General features: G+C 39.7%; 1 protein-coding gene across 2 annotated transcripts in view; it reads right to left on the bottom strand.

Moving 5' to 3' along the window:
* Window positions 1-22,886, bottom strand: part of arid5b (AT-rich interaction domain 5B) — a 113,220-nt gene extending 90,334 nt beyond the window's left edge. Inside the window, exons 1-4 of one of the 2 annotated variants that reach the window (XM_058058363.2) lie at window positions 22,792-22,886; window positions 22,421-22,512; window positions 21,918-22,172; window positions 1,389-1,623 (exon numbers count right to left, since the gene is read on the bottom strand). In XM_058058363.2, the coding sequence (XP_057914346.2) occupies window positions 1,389-1,623; window positions 21,918-22,172; window positions 22,421-22,441 (511 nt within the window). In that variant the 5' untranslated portion in view covers window positions 22,442-22,512; window positions 22,792-22,886. Of the gene's footprint in view, window positions 1-1,388; window positions 1,624-21,917; window positions 22,173-22,420; window positions 22,662-22,791 lie in introns of those variants that run through there. The other variant, XM_058058362.2, reaches the window with a different exon arrangement.
* Between the last annotated feature and the right edge of the window lie 526 nt (window positions 22,887-23,412).

Genomic DNA, 23,412 nt, shown 5'->3' with positions numbered 1-23,412 from the left:
ATACAGAGGCCCTGCTTTTTTTATTATTATTGTGAAAATAAATATGGATTTAAAAAGATGTAACTGTGATAGTATTGTTAGCTTTTTAACCGCACTTCAGCGGGTTGTTAATTATCGGCATTAGACGTTACATCACAGCCGCGGAAAAGCAAGACGTTATGTTCTTTCCGATTATTAGATTACTGTACTCGGATTGTTTCCTATTAGGACGGAATGAGTCATGGGCCGGTTTACGTCTGATTGATTATAACGCGATGTGACACCCAATTGTGTACGTGGCGAATGTAGTCACATCAGGGCGGCAGCGACGGATGCAAAAATGAGGGAAAAGGACGCAATGTGAATGCCAGATCAGTCAATTTGTAAATGAACCCTCTTTTTGAGTACCCTTCATATACAGTAAGGGGTTATCAACCTGGGACCCACAAGTTGCAGCCCCTTTTTTAAATAATTTCTGTTCATTTATTTATTTTTTTACACTTTTATTTACTCTTTTTTTATTTTCTTTTATCCCTTGGTCTTTTTAGTTATTTTTTACATTTTTTTCACATTTAAAGCATTTTTATTTTTATTTTCATTTATTTTTAATTCCTTTTTCACACTCCTAATCAAGTTTTTTTTTTACATTTAAGTCATTTATTACAATTTTTTTTACACTTTCGTTTCAGTCAGCAAAATGAAATATTTTTATTTGTATTACTTTTTACTGAAGTCATTTTAAATGTGTATTTATTGCTACAATTCTTACACTTTTATTTAAGATATTTTTATTCATTTTTAACATTTTTTAAAGTAATTTTTAAAGCACTTTTATTTAAGTATTTATTTTTAATGACCTTTTCCACACTTCTATTGAAGTCTTTTTGTTTTTACATTTTAAGTCATTTTTATTACTATTTATTTATTTTGTTTTACATTTTAAAACAAAATAAAAATTGTTAATTTTGTGGAAAATTAGGTTGGGGGGAAAAAAGCTGTAATATTATGAGATTAAAGTCAAACTATTGCAAGAACAAAACATACAAAGATTATTTAAGATAAAAGTTGAAATATTTGGAAAATAAATTTTAAAAAACAAACAGCAAAAATGGGAACAGCAAAGATCAAAGTTTATACTAATATTCTTTCACCTATATGACAAAGATGAGATGCAGTTTTTTAAGAAATATAATTTCCTACCATATCTACTGTGCATGTGTTGCTTTATTAGAGTTTTGCATTCTTTCATTTTTCACTATGCGGCTCTGGCTAGAAAGAGTTTGGACACCCGCTGCTATTAAATAATCAATAACTCGTCAAGACTTGCACAACGAGCCAAAAGACGGTAAGTATCCCGTGATTTAACGTCCATCTCTTCCTGTGCTTTCCAAAGCAAAACAGCCACTCACCGAGGTGCGCCCTCTCCCTCTGGACATCCTTGAAGTTGAGGCCGCTGGTCAGCGTGCTCTCTCTGTAGCGGTGCAGGGCCTCCCGCCGCCCGTTGGTGCCCAGCTCACGCAGAACCGACGCCTTGAGCGGCTCCGCCTTCAGCCCGTGGGCCCATCCCGAAAAGTCCGGGACCGCCCACTTGACCAGGTCCTGGAGGCGCACGATCACCTTCTCGGTCACGGCGATGACCTCATGCTGGAGGGGTAGAGAGGAAAAATATAGTGTTCAAAATATTCAGTATACTTTTATACTCTTATTAGATTACTATGAGATCTACTGTACAGTAATCCCTTATCTATCACTGTTAATTTCTTCCAGACCTGATTTCAGTGAAGTAGGAATATTTTCATAGCTAACCTGTTTGCAACCTTCCTAATACATTTTTTGTATAATTAGAGCCCTCTAAACATGAAATTACAACCCTATAGTCACATTTCCACTTGTATTACCCCATATAGTACACATAATAAAATAACTTTAAAACTTAAAATAAAACTTGTGCTTGTGTGTGGGGAAGGGGGGGTTACAGGAAGTGAAGTCGGGGGTTCGCAGGCCTCACAGCTAGGAGACCCGAGTTCAATTCCACCGTCTGTCATCTCTGCATTCGTGGGTTTTCTCCGGGTACTACGGTTTCCTCCCACATTCCAAAAACATGCTAGGTTAATTGGCGACTCTAAATTGTCCATAGGTATGAATGTGAGTGTGAATGGTTGTTTGTCTATATGTGCCCTGTGATTGGCAGCTGGGATAGGCTCCAGCACCCCCGCGACCCTCGTGAGGATAAAAAAAATGAATGAATGACAAATGACCAGGTCGTGGTATTTTATTTGGGAGATGCTAAACAATGCTTATGGCTATCGAGTGGTTAGCACGCAGGCCTCACAGCTAGGAGACCCGAGTTCAATTCCACCCTCGGCTATCTCTGTGTGGAGTTTTCTCCGGGGACTCCGGTTTCCTCCCACATTCCAAAAACATGTGCTGAAGGCACATTCATACATTTTGACATCCTCAACAATATATAGACTCAAAAACTTAAGTCGAATTGTCATATTCAGCATTGAGTGCTTTTATGATGTTTACAGGTTTTTATCCTCCACTGTTGCATTCCGGCATGTACGGCAACATTGTGTTTGGCAAACGCGTGTGTGATTTTCAATTTAATGACGCCTTGTAAATGTAATTTTATGCTGCTGGCATTTGTAGCTGGAATAACTATAAATTTATATTTAATTTGATAGGGCAGCAAAACAGCTCTCGCTGAGGTCGTACATCACTACGAAGCACAATAATAATAAACAGTGTTAAATTAATAGCACTGAAAAACTAGCAACAGTGTTTTTGGCTGTGGCTCAGGAAGAGAGCACCTAATGTTACAGCCGGTAAGTGCGTGACAGTGATTGCCAAGTGTAGGGAACAGAAGAAATGTGATTTATGACAGCGAGGAAGCATTGGATAAACACAACGCTACGAGCCAGTGGTCTTTTATACGCGCATAAAATGACACTGAGAGGAAAATATCATTGTAAATCTTCAAGCTCGGCTACCATGAATCAAGCTTTTGTATGCATACGATTTGCGTAGAGCAGGGGTCTCAAACACGCAACCCGCGGGCCAAATGTGGCCCGCAGGACACTAGTTTGAGGCCCCCGCCTTGATATGAAAGTTTAATGTTAGTGCGGCCCGCGCAAATTTGATATGGATGCTGTATGGTATCATGTACCCAGAAAAAATTATTACGTTTGATTCATGTTCATGTTAAAGGTTAAATAACTGTTAATAGTTATCCTCCCTATCCGTGTGGAAGTGGTAAGTTTTTGGCTATTTAAGTTGAAAGGAAATAACTTGAAGGCTACCGTTTAGGTCGCTAGCTCTCTAGTTTGCGAGTTAGCATGTGTCTCAAGACCCTGCAGTTGCGCAATATGTTGTAAATAAAAAAAGAGTATAAATGTCTATAGTCGTGTTTTGTCATGTCTACAGGGCTCTAATAATGCTTTGTTCATTTTAATCTGAAAAAATAATTTGTCTACCCACCAACTATATGTGGTTTCTTAAGTTTTTATTATTTACCGTTTTATTATTATTATTATTGTATTTATTTATTACTGATTGATTGATTTTCTTTATTCTTGATTTGTTTACTTATTTTTCATCTTATTTTGTGTAGAAAAATAAAAATTAAGATATTTGAGAACAGTGGAATGTTTTATCAGAGCTTTTATTGTAGAAAATCGGAACCAAAGCACTGAAAAAGTTTGTATATTTTTCTGTTTTTAATAAATGCATTTTTTTGGGGAAAACCTGATGCGGCCCAGCCTTGCCCAGACCCTAGCTCCAGTGGCCCCCAGGTAAATTGAGTTTGAGACCCCTGGCTTAGAGGATTCAATCTTTTGAGGTTGAATAATAGGTGGAGAAATTACAAGTCAGATGGAAGTGAGCAGATTTGTTACCCCTCTGCGAGACTATTAGCTGTCGTGCACCGGAAGATGCCCATTAGACAAACATGGGAGTGTGGAGGACAGATGTGCACGGGTAAAGGGATATCATCTCCGTCATGTCTGATTCAATACTGCCAATGAGGCTCCGGAGTAATATAATAATGATCATAAATACAGAAGATGAAGTTCTTTGTAACGGTAAATGTAGTTCAGCTGTGAATTGTTGTGTGCTTTACAAGCGAGCTGCTATTTTAATGCCGCTCAAGTCACTTTTATTGCCATTGCACCCAATTTCATCTTTTTCTTTTCATGCAGCACAAATCTCCTTGAGCCAGCAAATCCCAACACGAGCGAGCGCCTGGCAAAGGCGGCGAGGAATACATATATTAAAAAAAAAAACAGTTTCTTACACGATGTTGTCACACCTAAGGATAACACAGTAAAAAACATACGGATCATATATTTCACCTGGGAAAACACTGATCTGGTACCAGGCAAAAAAAGGTCAACGCTTGCTCCATAAAACAACCACTCTGCTTAATTTACCGATTTATAGGCACGGCTCTGCTTGTGCCAAATCGGGACTAAAGTATCGCGGCATATTCAACCGTCGGGAAGGGACGGTTGTTCTTCTGCACCAAACTCATTCACAGATGCCTACACAGGGGCCGGGGTTCAGGGTGTCCTCCTAAGGGGGGCCATTTTTGGACAGCTGATTATTTTTTACCGGCTTATGGAGGTTTGTTTGTTATATTTCTCGATGAATTGACTCCGAAATGAAACAAGACTGATTGACTAAGGTGAAATATTGATGAATTAGTTATTGCTTACAATAAAAATGAACGTTCTCAACTCCTGTTCAGCACACTAAGCCAAAATGTACACTGATTTATATCGGATGTTTTACAGATGTTCGATATCAGCATAAAAATGTGACATCGGTTGATATCGGTATTCCATTTTTTTCCCTGATCATGAAAACTGATCATTAAAAAATGCTATACACAACTCATATGTGTTGATTCCACCACAGGAAATATGTCATGTTACACTTATCGGTATCAGCTGATATCGGTACCGGAAATTGAGAGTTCTGCTCTCCATTTTTCACTGGTTTCAGTTTCCAGTTAAGTCTGTAAAGTCCAGATAATTATAGATTAAAAAAATATAATAACATCATAACATCCTTACCAAATAATATATTGCTATATGATTTCAGTTAATTAAGCCAGTTAATTGCGGGATTCATCTCGAGGTGTCCAAAATGCGACTCTAAAATTCAACCAAAAAAATGTGAAAAATAGAATAAAAAATGCAGCATGTCAACAGATGAGGCTGAAATGCTGATACGAATTACTAATAATTTGGGCTGTCAATCGATTAAAATATTTGATCACGATTAATCACATCATTTTTGTCCATAGTTAACTCACAATTAATCACATTTAATCACAGATGGAAATCAGTTTTTCTAATGCAACTAGTGCAACTACAACAATAATTAGATCAAATTTTATGTAAAGGGATATAAATTTGGGAAGTTTGGACCATTATTTTAAAAAATACAGTCAGCAAGCATATTTTTGTATTACTATTTTTCTTTATTATTAGCATATTAGCTCTTAAACTCAACGATCATGTTAAAAAAGGGAAGGGAAAAAAAGGGAAAAAAGGGAACTTTGACAGCCATACTACTACTGTACTACTAATAATACTGTAATAGCCTTTCAAGGCAGACATATGGGTTAGATTCCGGGCCAGGAAGGGTAACCGTTGTAAAAACTAAACCAAAAACCAGTCTTGAGACTTACTGTGACACCCCCCCCCCCCCCCCCCCCGAACATGGAAAAAGGCCCCACTGCCACATTTCGACAAGTCATTGTTCACATTAGTGATAACATGACATCCAATACAAGAGCTTTGTCACCATTTCTTTCCATAGCGATCTGATAATGCTGCCCAGCATGCGCCGGAAAACCCCCAGTTGTCCCTTTTCTCCGTGTCTATCCATGTCTCGTCTATAAATCCCCCCCCCCCCTTAACCATTAAATGTCACATGTTCATCCTGGATTTCAGCTGCTCTTCAGCGAAAGCAAAGCACACTCTGCAAAAACAAACTTCCCAGCTTCTCCCCGAGTGCTCTGTCCAAACAATTACCCATATTCAGTTCTCACATTAAGCTGTGAGAGTGCAGCCATATCAAATCCCCGCCAGTTTGAGACAGTATTGCCTTATAAAGGAAAAGCCTGCGAGGGATGGCTTGATATAGCCGTGCCTCCCTCCCTCCCTCCCTTCGTCGGCTAAGTAAAAACATCAAACATGGCTTTTCACTCGTCTTATAATGAGCTGTCTTCGGCTGTCAAGCGGTGGCGGGTGGCTGTAACCGGCTTTCCGTGCAATGAAAAACGGACCGCTGGTTGTGCTTTGGGAGGAAGAAGCAGCAGCGGCGGCGGCGGCGGCGGCGTGCCATTTGAATAATGTGGAGTGAACAGTAAATAGCATTCAGCCCGCAAGCCCAAAAGCCTCATTGTGCTTCATCTGCTCAAACTGTACGTTTGATGCAATCCCCTTTGAACACAAAGCAGTATAATAACACGCTCTATTCATCACATCGGCAAGTAATTAAAAAGCAAGCGGAGCAGAGAGTGTACCGTATTGCTACTACGCTTTTTTTTTTTTTAAATGTGCATTAATCATAACGTTGTGTTTGCAGATCCAGTTTAAGGACGTGGCTGGCCTGAGAGCAAAGCGCAACAGGTGAGAGCAATTCAGCAGCTGTCAACACCCCCCCCACAAATATAATCAGTCCACGAGCACACGGGCCGGAGGCTGGAAAAACAGGTTAAACCCATTAGCCGTGCCATAATATTTTGTCTTCGGCAGTCGGCTTTAGAGCTGCAAGTCAGGAAAAGCTCGAGGTAGTTTGCACGAGTCGGGAAGTTTGATTGAGAAATGTTTAAGGAAATGAGTTGACGTCTGCCAGTGAGTCAGTTACTGAGAAGCCAGGGCGTCAACGGCTGCACGGTGCCTGATGTGGCCCTGATAAGAGGTGGAGCTAAAAAAAAAAAACAATACAAAAAAGAGCATTTATCACTTTGCTATGTTATCATCCTCCTGATTCAACTGGTCATGGTGTGAAATGAGGTAAAGATAACAACCTCACTACCTCAAAAACACAAAGAAAAGCCAATCCGTTCACCATCACGTAAAACTAACACACAGAGATTTATTTGCAACCGTGAAGACGGACAAGAAATGTTTGACATTTCTGGTCCACATCCAGCAAATCATTTACGAAGCCAATGCAAGAGGAATAAATGAACAATTTCAAAAGGCATAACGTGTCTTTTTCACGGTAATATTGATTACATATCTGAAATGAAGACCAAAAGTGCTTATTAGTAACTACAAAGACCTTTTATGTTGAGACAAGATCGTAATATTTCATTCATTCATTCATTTTCTAGGGTCACAGACATGCTGGAGCCTATCCCAGCTGTCTTCGGGCATGAGGCGGGGTACACTAGGTACGCCAGCCAATCACAGGGCACATATAGACAAACAACCATTCACACTCACATTTATACCTATGGACAATTTGGAGTCGCCAATTAACCTAGCATGTTTTTGGAATGTCGGAGGAAACCGGAGTACCCGGAGAAAACCGACGCATGCACGGGGAGAACATGCAAAATCCACACAGAGATGACCGAGGGTGGAATTGAACTCGGGTCTCCTGTCTGTGAGGCCCGTGCCGTGCATCCAAAGTTAAATAGTTTCATTCATTAATTTTCATTTTCTACCGCTTTTTCCTCACGAGGGTCGCAGGGGTGCTGGAGCCTATCCCAGCTGTCTTCAGGCGAGAGGCGGGGTACACCCTGGACTGGTGGCCAGCCAATCACAGGGCACATATAGACAAACAACCATTCACACTCACATTCATACCTATGGACAATTTGGAGTCGCTAATTAACCTAGCATGTTTTTGGAATGTGGGAGGAAACCGGAGTACCCGGAGAAAACCCACGCATGCACGGGGAGAACATGCAAACTCCACACAGAGATGCCCGAGGGTGGAATTGAACTTGGGTCTCCTGGCTGTGAGGCATGCGCCCTAACCACTCACCATCAACGTGAAACTGTGAAACTTGAACCAATTGTGGCTCTAATCAACAGATATTAGATTGCGTTATATTATGTATGTATACTTTTTCCAGCGAGGGCCAAAAATGAAAGGATGAACTTGCGTTTTTTTTCCCCATTTTTGCTGCTTTTTCCCCAAAAATATTTTCAGATTCTTCTTAAATAATCTAAATAATCTCTTAAATATCTCTGGAAATATTATGACTTTCTTCCCATAACATTTTGACTTTATTCCCATAATATAAACAACTTTTTGCACAATAAAATTTTCCTCAAATTTAGACTGTCATATTACAACTTTTTTTCTTAAATATTGTAACTCTCTGTTCCTAAAATTCGGAATATTACGTGTTTGTTTTGTAAAATTTTTACTTTTTTCCCTCTTTATAATACCACTTTATTCTCATAATATTGATTTTACTCTTGTAACATTAAAACTTTTTCCGCAACCTAAATTTTGTTTTGTTTTTCATAATATTACAACTTCAGAAAGAATGTATTTTTTCTTTAGCGTTTCCACTTTGCACTACTGTTATTTTTCCTTGGGATATTACGTTACTATCTTAAAATTATGACTTTTTTTCATTGAAATACAGTTTTTGTTGTCTTAATATTCATTTTATTCTTCTACCATTACAACTTCAGCCTAAATTTTCAAAAATGTTTCAACTTTAGCCATTGTTTTGTTTTTCTATGATATAACTACTTAAAAAATGACTTGTTTCTGTACTATTTCCACGTTACGCTACTAAAATGCTTTTATTTTTCATCGGGATGACTTTTTCTCGTTAGATTACAACTTTTTTACTTTCATATTTTGATATTACATTGCAATACAAATAATTGAATAATGCATTTTGGACATCACATTTGCTCTCCATTTTTTGCTAATAATATTTGAAGAACAATGACATGCAGGGACCCCTCCACTCTGATCAATCACAGTTTCTTCTTCATGGACACTTCCATATTGAGGGAAAAACCAGGACCTGTGAAAGTCCTCTATCAGTTGTTTGTAGCCCGGTGGGACAGGACAGCTAAAAGGTGGCAATATCCGGCCGGACAAACTGATTAGTGCAAATTGCTTGTTCAAATACGAAGAGAAGCTTGTGAAAGTCCTGTCAAGTCAAGTCATGCCGCTGCAGCTGTTATGGCCGAGGACAAAAAGCTTGGCCCCAACTGCATTCATCCACATCGCGGGGGTCTTCCACTCGGATTTTCCCATTCAAATATGTACCCCGCAACCTCGAGGGGGGGGGGGCTTCACTCCGCCCGGCCGGCCGCACCGCGCTGTCGTTTCCAGTTAGCCTGCGGATAGTTTAGCGACGCGTCAGACAGCGCCAGCAAGCAGGCCACTTCATAATATAGGTCAGATGACTGGCGGCCCGAAGCCGAGAGGTGATGCTCCGCTGTGTCGTCATAGGCACACTTGTCTTCATGTACACGCACCTCGTTTTGGACGTCCCCTACCGTATACTAACCTTGAGTTGAAATGCAAAATGGAAGCCGGACGCCGCGCATTGTGCCTCCATCAATTATTCATGTTATTACTGCAGCAGCATGATAACATTACTGAGGGACTTTTACTGCTTTGACAGCACATAATGCGCCGCAAGTGGAGTAAACACACCGATGGTGCTAAAGTGTAGATAACTTATTCCGGGGACAACCGCAACCCTACCCCACCCCCCATCTGTCCCAGAAATCTCACTCAAATTAAACCTGCAGTAATATGGGTCGCTCATTTCAAAAGTCGGAATATGATATTCAAATCTGTGGACTTAGTGAGCAAAACATGTTGAGATTGATCCAATTTTATCTCCACACCACTCAACATACAGTGCAACTTCTGATAGCGGCTAATATAAAAATGCTAACATGCTCGTAAATATTATTATGAGGGTAAAATCTGAATAATAAAAATAAAATTCTGTAAAATTGCGATTATTTTTCTCAAACTATTACAGTAACTTTTTCCGCGGAATATTACATAATTACATAGTCAAAAATATTTTTTCTCGTGATACTATAAGACATGTTTCGGCAAAATATTTACATATTTTGTCAATATCTAGTTGTTGGATGTTTTCAACTCTGTTCTGTTGATATTTCTGCTGGTAATATTACCATCTTTTTCTTTTAACATTATGGAACTTTTTTTCAAATGTAATTTTTTTCTTGTAATTTTTCAACATTTTCTCACAGTTTTAGAATCATGTTTTTTGCAATAGTCATTTTTTCCATACATCTTTATTGTAGTATAACCTTTTTTTATTATCCAAATATCTTATTTTATCAAATTTTATCATTCCGATCTCATGCCATTACCATTTTTTTCGACTGAGGGACGCATACTGAAAAATGACAGGACGTTGGGGCCAAAATTTTACATTTTTTTAAACCACCCTTTGTAGATATTTTTCATACTTCCAGAAAAAAGCCTGTATTTCAGATTTGTGTCATTGTTGACCAAGCAAAAATATTTACAATATTATTAATACAACATTTTTTCTACTTTTTTGTTTACATTTATACATGACACTTTTTTTCCATAATATTCTGCCTTTATTCTAATAATATTTTCAATTTATAACTGTAACATTACTACATTATTGTTTTTTCAGTTGTTTCTCATAATTTTACTATTTCAACTTCAACTTATTTTCTTAATATGATGAATTTTGTCTTTTTCTTGTAAAATGTCCATTTGTTGTTGTTGTTTGTTTTTTTTACATTTCTTGTTTTAATGGGGGGGGTTAGATAATACACAAAACCTTCTCTGTCGCGGTGGCAAGTTCTGTTTGTGGTTCTATGGTTATCATCACACTTTTCCTTTTTGCCATCACCAAGTACCCTTGGATTGAAACACAAATTGTCCAACTTTTGCTACCCTTTTTTGAAATGAGCACATCTACACTTCATATCCTCCAAATCGCAAGTCCCGACTTTTCCAGGACTTTTGGGGTCGGGTATTGGAGGGGGCAGCTGCTGCTCCCAGTGGGTGGGTGTCTCTCTAATACGGGGGCGACTACACACACACACACACACACACACACACATATACACACTCACACATACATGCACACGTACAGGGGAGCTGCTGTCATGCTGGGAAGGCTTCAGCCTGCTGCCTTCCCAGAGGTCAGCGCAGGAATTCCTGAGGCCAGAGGAGATTAGTAATTGAGTAATGGACATGGTGACATGGACAATGAGGAGACAGAGTCGGAGAAGAGGGGAGCGATGGGAGGGCTGAGGAGTATGAAACACAATATGAGTTCATTATCTATCTCCCCTCCACATGACTGACCTTGGCTTGGGTGTCCCAAAACAAACTTTCCTGGGAATTAAAACGGGGTAAAAAAAAAGGAGGGAGCCAATTGGATTAGAATTAGCGTTGCTTCAAAATGTCTGCAGGTGCGCCAGTAACACAGGAAAAAAATAAAAGGTGAAAATGACGACAAGTAATGTTGTGCAGCGGGACTTAATGCATGCAGTTTATTCATATGCATAGAAGTTGCTGTATTATCTGCAGGGGCATTGAACTCATCTTTTATTCACTGATTCCATTAGGAGATTGCTCTTACAGGCTGATGTATGAACTTCCCTTTCAAAGACACAAGAAGCAAAGAGGGGGGAAATACGGCTCCAACTTTTCAAAGGCTTTGTCAAACAGAGTGAGGCATCCATCCTGGTTGGGTGACGCTGCATTAAAAAAAAAATGCTGTGTCAGCCTTCTTGGAATCTCTGCAGCAGCTTTGTAGCCGCCTGGAGTTTTAAAAGCCCTGATTCCAAGAAAGACTAATGTGAAAATAAAAAAGGAGAGTTTCTTATAATAACGATCCACAGAGGCTGCCAGCCCGTGGAGTCATGTTGTTTGGCTCGTCAGTGGAACACAACTTTATTTTCATAACATCTTTTTTGCATATCAGGACTTTTATATTTGGACTTTTTATAACATAAACAAGTGACATGTCAAAAATTACTCTGGGAATGTCTGGGGCTTTTTTTCATTCATTCATTCATTTTCTACCGTTTTTTCCTCACGAGGGTCGCGGGGGTGCTGGAGCCTATCCCAGCTGTCTTCAGGCGAGAGGCGGGGTACACCCTGGACTGGTGGCCAGCCAATCACAGGGCACATATAGACAAACAACCATTCACACTCACATTCATACCTATGGACAATTTGGAGTCGCCAATTAACCTAGCATGTTTTTGGAATGTGGGAGGAAACCGGAGTACCCGGAGAAAACCCACGCATGCACGGGGAGAACATGCAAACTCCACACAGAGATGGCCGAGGGTGGAATTGAACCCTGGTCTCCTAGCTGTGAGGTCTGCGCGCTAACCACTAGACCGCCGTGCCGAGGGGCTTTTTTTTTAATCATAAAATGACAACTTTGTTCTTGTATTATAACAAGTTTTTCCCTCACATATTACAACTTTCTTCTCGTAATATAGCAATTTTTATCATAAATAAATATATAACTCAGTTCCTCGCCACTTTATGGTTCAAATTCCGCTGCTTAACTCTGTCAGTTTTTCAAATAAATTCATTCCTAAACAGTCTTTTAGTCCAAAATGTGCATTTTTAATCAAATAAACTATAAATAAACTTCCAAGCATAAAAATGGCTAATTAAACAAAAATATAAATACGAGGCATTCGGAAGACACATTCAAGTCGTCTACTCTAGTCGCTAGGTGGCGGAAATATTACATTGAGGCAATAGCCACCGCAGGAAGTATGCTGATCAGAAAAAATGCCAATGCCATCGTATGAGTCTGTCTTATTTATGTCTAATATGTCTTATTTTTTTTCTTTACTGTCTTATTTAGTCCTATATTGGGTAATATGAGTGTAAAGTTGCCTATAGGGGTGTTATTACATGTCTAGGGGGCTCTAATAATGTTAAAAGCTAAATATTCTAAATATTCTAAATATTTAGAAGGTCGTAACAAAGTTTTCTATGCTCTAATTATGACAATATGACATTTCTAAACAAATTAACCACAATAAACGAGGAGGTTACTGTATATGATTTTTTTTCACATTCCATTACAACTTTTGTAATACAGGTTGTGTCTAAATCAGTCTGGAGGCATAATAAACACATAATATGAAAAGTTTTTATTAATAGTTAATAACTAAATGAGTAAAATCAGCAGTCTCAGTGTAGAAGCCGACATTTTCAAATATTATTTTTAGTTTTGTTTTTTTTTACGATCCGCCCACTATCCGCCTAGTAAAAACATAACCCAGTTCTGATAAAATGTCAAGTTTTTCCTCACATATTTACAACTTTTTGCTTGTATTATGTCTTTTTTTGGTTTGCCCAAACAATCTAAAAAGCCTAGAGTCAGTGGCGATGTGAAAAAAAAAAATAAAGCAACATGGAAAAGTCCTGCCAGTGTTGACAAAAGCTGAGGCTGCAGGAACGTATCATTAGAAGAAAAAATAAAAGAATTAGAAGATTGTGAAAGACAAAAAGTGTGGAGAAAAGGCGAGGGGGGGGGATGAAAGCAACCAAAAGCAAGAGTTCATATTTTTATAGCCTTTGAAGTCGAGTGTATTCCATTGGAAAAGGTTTAAATTACCCCCATCCTAAAAAGCTGGTAATAATTTACATGCTATTTCAGCAATGGCGAGGAATTCACTTGAGGGCAGCGCTCTGAGTTAATGACTTGTTCTGCGGCGCAGGCGTGCACATTAACCAAGCGCCCCGCCACCTCGAAAATTCCTGCCATTGTCGCATGCGTGAGGAGATGTTGTGCTATAATATACACACACACACACACACACACGACAAGCGAGCGACTTGTACCATGTCGTATCACATTTACACCCATTTATTCATCACCGGCACCTTATCCATCAAAACGCTGCACGGCTAAGCCACTTAGCTCGGCTTGTATGTATGTACTGTATGTCCCACATGCCCGAATTAGTCATTCAGGGATTCAAACCCACCCCACCCCCAATACACACACCCCCTCAGGAAAAAATCAAAGAAGCAGCAAATGAATACAATCTAATTTGCCTACAAGCTGGCTTCTGGGGCACACGCATGGACTACTGCCATGTTGTGAAGAAACGCACCCTGGATGGACGCCAAAGTGTTTTCCACAGCAATCAATACCAGCCTACTGCTGCACTCCTAGCTTGTCACCGTGCGTGTGTGTGTGCGTGCGTGTGTGTGTGTGAGAGGTCAGAAGAAATCAAAGGTGATTATAACAGCGCATTAACTTAACACAATCCAAGAATACACCCGGCGGGCTGCAACGTTGGCTACACCTGCAGCATCCAATCAGATCCCATACAAGAAAAATAACAGGAAAAAAAACAACCACCATGTATTCCAGCAGGCATCGTCCAATTATTGATATGCCCTACATTTTTTAAAAAACAACCCCATTTTGGACTGATTTTTCAAGGCACACTGAATATTCTAACTACCAAAACAATATTGGACTCATTTTTTCTACCTTTTCCCCGTTCTTTAGTAACCAGCAGCAGAATATATGTAGATACGTTTCAGGTTCAAGCGAACGTCTGTGACCAGCTACACGCCGATGTGTTCATAGTTCACGGTTCTGGCTGTCTTGCTAGTAGCGTATCTTGCTAGTATTGAATATAAACGTACATACTGTAAATGTCGGTATAAATTAATGTAAATGTACTCGCCATGTTTACTCAGGCATCTTTTTTTCTTTGTATCTCTGTATTCTTTTTTTAGAAATGTCAGATAGCACCGGGGGATCAGTATAGCGTACTGATTAGCATCCTGTCCGCTCATTGGTTGATCAATTAAACTCCACCTGATTGGTCCTCGTCTGGGTGAAATATAAATATAACACCATTAACTATTTATAATTTTCATATTTGGAACTAAACTGTGTGCTTGCACGCATCAAAACGTCAATTGGCAGCAATTAGGGATGACCGATATTGGCTTTAATGCCAAAAAACTATATTGCTGATACCGATACCAATACCGATATGTGTAACATGACATCTCTCCTGTGGTGGAATGAACACCTGTTGTAGTGGTGGGCAAAAACGATCATTTCAGTGAAGCGGATCATTCCGGTTCATTCAAAAGATCCGTTCATTTTGTTCATTTCAGTCAATTGGTCGTTAGCCTGTGATCTCCCCCTGTGCATAGACCCGATCAGCCATGTCGAGTCAGTTCGAGTCAGTTCGTGTTCACGTTTGTTCCGACTCAACAGCGCAACGACACATGATGATGACTAGTAGTGTGTCGGTCATGAACGAACGGGTCAAAAGAACTGATGATACAACTTGAAACATGAAACTTGAAACATGAAAAACGATGAAAAATGCTGTACACAACACATTAGTGGTGTGTCGATCATGAACGAATGGGTCAAAATAACTGGTTCTTTTTTTGTGAACGGAATGAACGAGGTCACCGACACCGAATGATGAACCGACTCTCCAGCCAATCCAAAAAAAAAAGCATTTGAAACTGAACGGACTGTACGGGTATTTTGAGGGCGGTGACCTCGTTCGTTCCATTCACAAAAAAAGAACCAGTTCTTTTGACCCATTCGTTCATGGTCAACACACCACTAATGTGTTGTGTACAGCATTTTTTATATCGTTTTTCATGATTGGGAAAAACAAATATGATACAGATATTGCATTTTTATGCTGACAATTATCGATACTGTTAATTATCGGACTTAAACGCTCAGCAGGCAAATGATAAAGGTCAAAATCATCATGTACTACAAACATCCCCAAAGTTGTATCATCATTAGACAAAAAATCGCTGGGGCCCCTGCAAAGATGTTACGGCTTCCCTTAAAGGGCAAGTACAATTTTTGGGGGTGAATTTTGACCCATAATTCCCAATCCTGATGTGAAACATGAACACATATTTCTTTCCCTTTCAGCAATATGTTTCTTGATATGGAGTGGAGCACATTTAGAAAGCAAGGTGTCGCTGGTTGAGTTTTAAACCCACGTCAATGTTCAGTCGCTGGCAGTTAGCAGGCAGACAAATAGCGAGGAGGCCCCAGTGGAGGGGTTTGCCATAATGGCTGAGCAACTCCACACAAAGCCTGTTTAAAGAGCGAGCGGGGCTCAACCGGTGGGGGTAAACAGGGCCCGCCAGTCCCCGCCGGGCCCCGCCATACAATGAAACATAACAGCTTCCTCCACATATGGACTTAATAGTTAACTCAGATTAAATACATCAATGCTTGCCTCCAGATCTGTGTGTCAGGCACAGCAAGGACAAAAAAAGAGTATTGGGGTCATGTTGATAAGAAAAAAAAACAAGAGGAAGAGAGATGTTACATTACGGGAAAGGTGCATGAGTCAAGCAAGTTGGAGTGATGTCAAAATTCATGTCAAATATTACTTTTTTGCATGTTATTGCCACTTATTTCCCGTACTATTACAGCATTTGTATTTATGATCTTAATACAATGATTATATTTTGATGTTTTCCTCCCAGCTGGTAACATTTAAATCATTTATTTACTTATTTTAACTTTTACTCCTTCTTTATTCTCATCCAATTACATTTTTTAAATAAACTTTACTCTTAGTTGTTGTAATATTTCATTTTTTTAAGATATAAATGATTATTATCATCAAAAATCAAAGGATTCTGGGGCCTTTACAAATAAAGGTTGTGAATATTTCAATGAAAAACAGCTTGCATATCAGCTTTGTGTTATAGTTGAAACAGTATATTATTATTACTGTTCATTAGTACAGTCGTCCATCATTTAGCTAGCAGTTAATTGCTTCCACACACACACACAACAAGAATTGCCACCAATAGAAGTCAGTATTAATAAACTGTATATTTTTTTTAATTTGAAAACCTAGAAATCCTGCTTAGAGCCCTCCAGACATGAGATAACACCCCTATAGTTACACTGTTATTGTTTACACCACATTGCTCAGGCTACGGGATCCCTCAGGGACACAATAGACAGCTCTGGCTAGCTTAGCAAGCCACTGAGCTAACTAGTGAGCAACTCCAATTGACTTATTCTCAACCAGCGGTGCCCAATTTATTTCTTGTGACTACTTTTACAAAATGAAAATGGCCAATATTACTTTTTTTCCCACATTTATTTTCTTAGCTTATTTCAACCCAAACAAACCGAATGTGCATGTTTTATTAGAACATGAACAAAATGCTGGTATCAGAATGCATTTCTTTCCAGTATTCTCACACTGTTTACTGACAAGCTGAGTAATGAAAGCAGGCTAGCAGGTGCCTCTGTAGCCGTGGGGGACAATGTTGGTGACCCCTGTTCAAAAAGAAGACAAAACAAACACCACTTCCACACAACATGGGAGGATGACTCTCCCCCCCATAGCCCTAAAGACATGAAACAATACGACAGCCATTTCTACACTCCCACTTACAACACATTGCTCAACTGTAATGCACAGGCTACAGGATCACTGCAGGGACACGGGAGACAGCCACAGCTTTAAACATAGCATGCTAGCAAGCTAACTAGTTAGCCTCCAATTTATGTACACTAAACATAAAAGGTTTTCAAACGGATTAGGGCAGAAGGACAAAGAAAGCAGCCAAATATGTACCACTTCCACATGGAATGGGAGGGTTAATTCTTTTCACTGTGTTGCCCTGGACATGCCATGGCTGATTCTATGCAGTGTTAAAATAATCTAATATAATATCATGTCTCCTCATTGCAACATTGACACCTAGTGATCACAATACTACATATAATTTGTCTTTCAATATCGTAATATAATATAATATAACAATATTTTGGACTAATATTACAACTTTATACCCACACGGTATTACAGTGACTGCATTCTCACAATAATCCTTTGTAGCGGACACCACGTTTGCTTGAGTAAACCATTATTTCTTAGCTCCGGCCCTGGCCAGCCGGATTTAACACTAGCTGCCTTTAAAAGGAATTGACCTCCGACCCCCCCGGCAGAAAAAAAACAAGCACAGTGGGTCACGGGTTGGCGCCTCTTGTCAGTGCACAGCACGGCAAAGAACACGCCAAAATAGGAGCCCGGAGAGGGGTTGTCGAGAGGCAAACAAATAGCAGAGAAACAAGCAGGAAATGACATCACAGCCGGGCACACAGAGGGCGCCACTGAATCGGTAATCCAATTCTGCTGAGCTGCTTCAATAAAAAGGCTGATTTGATGCAATGAAAGAACCGCACGGGCGCTACGGCGTTGGGATAATCGCCGTTTACAAGATGGAGATCGTTTCAAAAAATGCAGCAACATGACAAGAGCGGTTGTGTGTTTACAAAACGCCGACGCAAGAATGTGTGTCATGCGCCTCAAATTACCGGCGGAGTTGCAGTGAATGCTTCGATGCTTCCCGGGAGAAGCAAAGTTCATATCTGCGTGGGGGTCACTGGGCTAATCTGAAGCGCTCGCCCGGGTTACAGATTTACAGTTCCGAATGACCCGGCGGCCATTAATCTGCCCTCATGAGCCAGTCCGGTAGAGAATGTAACTAATGGAGGTGGGGGGGGGGCGATTCATAAAGGCATAACACCCCCCCCCCCCCATCTCACGCTCACTGTGGCTAAAAATGTAACTCGTGTTTACATTTTCCCACACGGGCATACATTTAATATCTCTGTGTAAGGCTGGGTTTCAACCCCCCCCCCCCTTTTTTTTTTGCGCTAATGTTTTGTTTTTTTGGATTATATGTTGCATCTGTAAACGTTCCTCGCTGACTCATGCGGCACAGATTAGCGTCGCGGGGCAAAGTCAGCGAGAATGTGCTCAGCGAAGGTCATAAAAACGGACTGGAAGCTTGTCAGGACCGGTTGCCCCCACCCTCTACCCTCCTATCTCCCCTCTCTTGTAATGTACAGTGCAGAGCAGGGGGGAGCAAATGTGTTGCACTTGAACGCATCATCCGCAAAACAAAATATCATGCCCCCCCCCCCCTTCCCTCCCCAACCCACCCTCTATGCAAGTCTTCAAAGTGCTGTTTGCAAGCGCCGATGTGATGCAAGCTGCTGCATAATTCATGCAAAAGAAAATAAGGGGGAGGAAATTGCTTTTTTGGCTCAGTAAGATATGATTTTCTTCCTTTTTTTTCTGCCCTGTCATCAATTTCACTAACGGGATGATTGTCTTTGCTTTGATTGAGTCCAAAGAGAAAATATTTCCTTGACAGAGCAGAGATACAAGGATATTTTCCAGATTTAGATGGGAATGTAAGCAATGCTAAGACAGAAGAGTCATACACAAACAGCAAAAGTGGAGAGGAAAAATGTGACGACAACCATAGAGGCAGAAATTTATTCAAGTTATTGTTACACAAATCATTTTTTGAAGACACAAAAGTGCTGTCTGTCTCGGTTAAAATGAGGCGAAAAGCGACAAGCAATAATAACAACAGCAGAACAGAAGGCACACCCAATCATCTTCCTTCAATCTATGATGCTTATCACAGGTATGGTATGTTTATCCTATTATGCTTCTCTTTCTGGTATAATATTACATGTTGTGTAATATTATGTCATAATATTAGAACATTTTCTCCCATGTTATGATTTTATTCTTGTAACTATTTTTCCTCATACAAATTACAGCTTTAATCTTGCAGTAAAATTGTGTAAAATTGCTTTAAAAGTATATAATAATAATAGTGATAATATAAAAGTACATATATATGCATGGAATACATTTCTTGCGCACAATGTTATGACTTTTTCTCTCTATGACTTTTACTCTTAAATGACCTATTTTGCTCATTTTCGGACGTTTGTATCCAGTTGTGGACTCCCATAGAGCAGCTACACCCAATGAAGCGCCGGAAAGCTGTCTAGATCTTCCAGAATCTGCACCTATTCCCGCTTTATTTCCCTGGAATTTTTTTCAATTTTGATTTACTCCACCTCCAGGCACGCCCACTCTGCTGTGATTGGTCCCACTCAGCTCATATAACTTGTACCAGGGAAGAAAAAAACTATGAAGCCTAGAGCCATCCCAAACTTCTTTCAGGGCTTACTTTCAAATACGCAAACCTCATTATATGAAACTCCGAGAAAACAATATTCCCACAACATTTAAATGTACTTTCACTCCAAAATCACAACTTTGATCCAATATTAATAATAATGGAATTAGATTATTACAGCACTTTTCACTGCACCCAAAGCGCTTCACAAGGAACCCATTATTCAGTCACACACTGGTGATGGTGAGTTACATCTGTAGGCACAGGTGACCTGGGGTAGTCTGACGGAAACATGGCTGCCAATTCACGCCACACATTCATACACCAGGTAGCAAGGTAGGCAAAGTGTTGTGCCAAGTGTTCCAACCACCAACGCTATGAAAATATTCTCTGAATATTTATATAATATATTTGCTACATACGCTATTTATCTCTCTTAAGTTTCAATGCTTGACTTATTCTTACACTTGTAAGGCCGTTGAAAAGATCAAAATGTGAAACGGACAGTTGATTTAAGTGTCACAATGTTGACAGTTTGACCCTGGAACAGATTAATTCCATTTGTAGCACTTCCTATGGGAAAAATGCTTGTAAAGGGGAAAAGGGGCAGTATTTCAACCTAATAAGTATATATACGTGCAGTATAACTGTTTGCTCACAATATTACTGCTTTTTTTTTAAGTTGTCTTTACACATACAGCACATTGATTCCGGAATTACAAGTTTGATCTCATGAGGTGAACATTATTCCTCCTTATGTCACAACGTTATTCTCTCAAATGAAATTCGACTTCCTCACAATATTACAATTGCTATTAATATTGTGTTTTCCAGTCAATAATATCAACCTGAGTAGGCTATATATCCTTTTTTAAAGTTCCAACATACAGTGGTTAACTTATTTTCACACTTGTAAAAAAAAAGTTGAAAAGGTCACAATGTTGAACGCGCAGTAAACGTGTCACAATGTTGACAGTTTGACCCTGGAACAGATTAACTCTATTTGTGGCATTTCCTATGGGAAGAACGCCTGCAAAGGAAAAAGGGGGGGGGGGGGGGGGCAGGGCTAAGATATTGCTCAAGTTGGCCTTTGAGTGATAACTAAATAATTGCGGTGTGTTAAAGGCGGTTATTTTCATTTAGAGGGAAGGATAGAATGGTGGGAGTGGGGATGGAGGGGGGGGGGTCTTCTGGAGATGATACCCCCGCTCATAATAGGCATTTGAGCGACAAAGATGATAGCTTGTGTAAGATGCAGGGCCATAAATAGCCATGTTTCTCATGAAAGGGAAACGTGATAGGCACTCTTATTACTCAAGAGGAAAGAATGTAAGTAAACCTTGAGCGGAAGACTCGAGCACAAACACAAGCTTTCTTTGTGCTCTGCTGCCACACAACAAGAAAATCTGTTTTTATGTGTGTGTGTGTGTGTGTGTGTGTAATCAAAAGCAACCAGAAAAAACAAGTAGAGTAAGACATGAAATAAAAAGCACAAATAGAGTACAGGGACATAAGCACCAGCTGAGTAATCAGAGCATTGCACTGCCAGCATGAAAAATTACAAGCATGGGGTGCATAATATCACCCTATCAATAAATCAGCAAGTGTGTATGTGTGTGCATACAGTGCCATTTCCGCCTTACATATGTCACAATTTGACAGGCTCTATTATGCTTCTTTATTATTATGAATCTGCTTGATCATGCTGCTGGACAAGTGCACACACACTAAAGTACACTCAGAGCTCACATCCCAAAGCCAACTAATTAATGCACTAAATATGCCAGGGAATGCAATGAAGAGGGGATGAGGAGGAGTTGCACAGAAGGAGGTGGAGGGGGGGTTATGCATGCATGTATGCATGCATGCATTGACAATAAAGTGGAGAAAATGCGACATTTATGTGTTTTTTTTTTTAAACCAGCTTGATGAATATGTCCTACCTCTCCGTGGGAGACATTCCGTCCCTGGGGAGTGTCCTCTGGTAGAAAATAAAGTTTAGAGCTGGATAAAAGTTGCTTGCTCGTCCTTTCCTCCCAGAGAAGCTGCAGCTCCGCTATGCAAACAGGCTCCTCCGGCTTACATCGCACCAAGAAAAAGTCTCCCAGGGACAAGATCCTCGCTTTGGAGTCCCGGTTGAATTTGAAGGCTTTATAGAATATATATGGTCCGTGTAAACCGCAAGACGAGCCCACCCACTGTGAGGAAAAATTAAAAACACATGTAAACAGTCAAATACATTTTTTTTGTGGTAAATAAACGTCCAACAACTGCCACTATCGGCGTATATTTCCTATAACAATGTCGCTATTTATAGGCGTTAAAAGGACTGGCTGACACACAAAATGCGGTCAACACCGAACATACGACAATACTTCAAAGTTGTGTTTTTTGTGGTTAAAATGAAAAAGATAAATAAGAAGTGAGGAGGCTGAGCAAACGTTACCTTGAGTGAGTTCGGCTCCATCTCGACGTTATGAATCGATTCAACTCAACACGCTCTCCAAACTTGCTGCCTTGAATGGATTGCCACAGGTCCTGGAAGGTACACAAAACAGGATAGTGAAACATTGCCCGTGTTTACATACATAACCTCATTTTAAAAACAAAATTCAACACAAATACGATACACTTTAAGACGTGTGAGATGCGGAAGTCATTACTTAGAGGTATTTTGCGAATATTGACAACTTTGGAGCATTGTTCTTAAGGCAATCGCATTCCCATCCATGATATCGCACCTAAATCAATATAAATCGCGAATGTATCCCTACAAGCGGCTCGGCGTTGCATTTAAAAGCATCAAATATCACTCACGTCAGTTTATCCGATACCAAAATCGTCATCCGGGTCGCTGTTGTGTTTTTTTATACCCCAGCCGCTATATGTGTCTTCCAGGACTTGCGTAAAAGAGGTTGAGTATGAAAGCACATTTCTCGCAGTAATCACACACACACATACACACGCACACACACATACACACACACATACACACACACAAGCTGTGTATGCCTGCAAGAAACAATGTTACATGAAAGTTAATAGGCCCATCAAATGCTTCCTCAAAAGCCAATGAGGGAGCCGTCATGTTCTGGTTCTTTTTTCCCTTTTTACATACAATACAATTTTTTTTCTTCATATTTGAAGTAATATAGAAAAAAAAAGTGTTATGAAGAATAAAGATAGATTGCCTATAGGTCAAAAATGACGTTTGTGCACACACTCCTATGGTTATTTGCGATATTTTGCATATATTTCGCCATCAAAGCCTTAATAAAAGACATACAAAACACACAAGGTAATGTTATTAAATAATAACATGATTAATCATTCATATATATGTACATATTCCCATAATAACCTATTAGTATGTTGATTTCGTACGGTTCCTCTTTTAATCAAACATATTTTTATTGTAATATACTATTTAGTTGTTAA

Source organism: Doryrhamphus excisus, linkage group LG20, assembly GCF_037039965.1.
Source record: "Doryrhamphus excisus strain RoL-2023G ecotype Guam linkage group LG20, RoL_Dexc_Guam_v1.1, whole genome shotgun sequence".
NCBI lineage: Eukaryota > Metazoa > Chordata > Actinopteri > Syngnathiformes > Syngnathidae > Doryrhamphus > Doryrhamphus excisus.
This window is presented reverse-complemented; position numbering and strand designations above follow the sequence as displayed.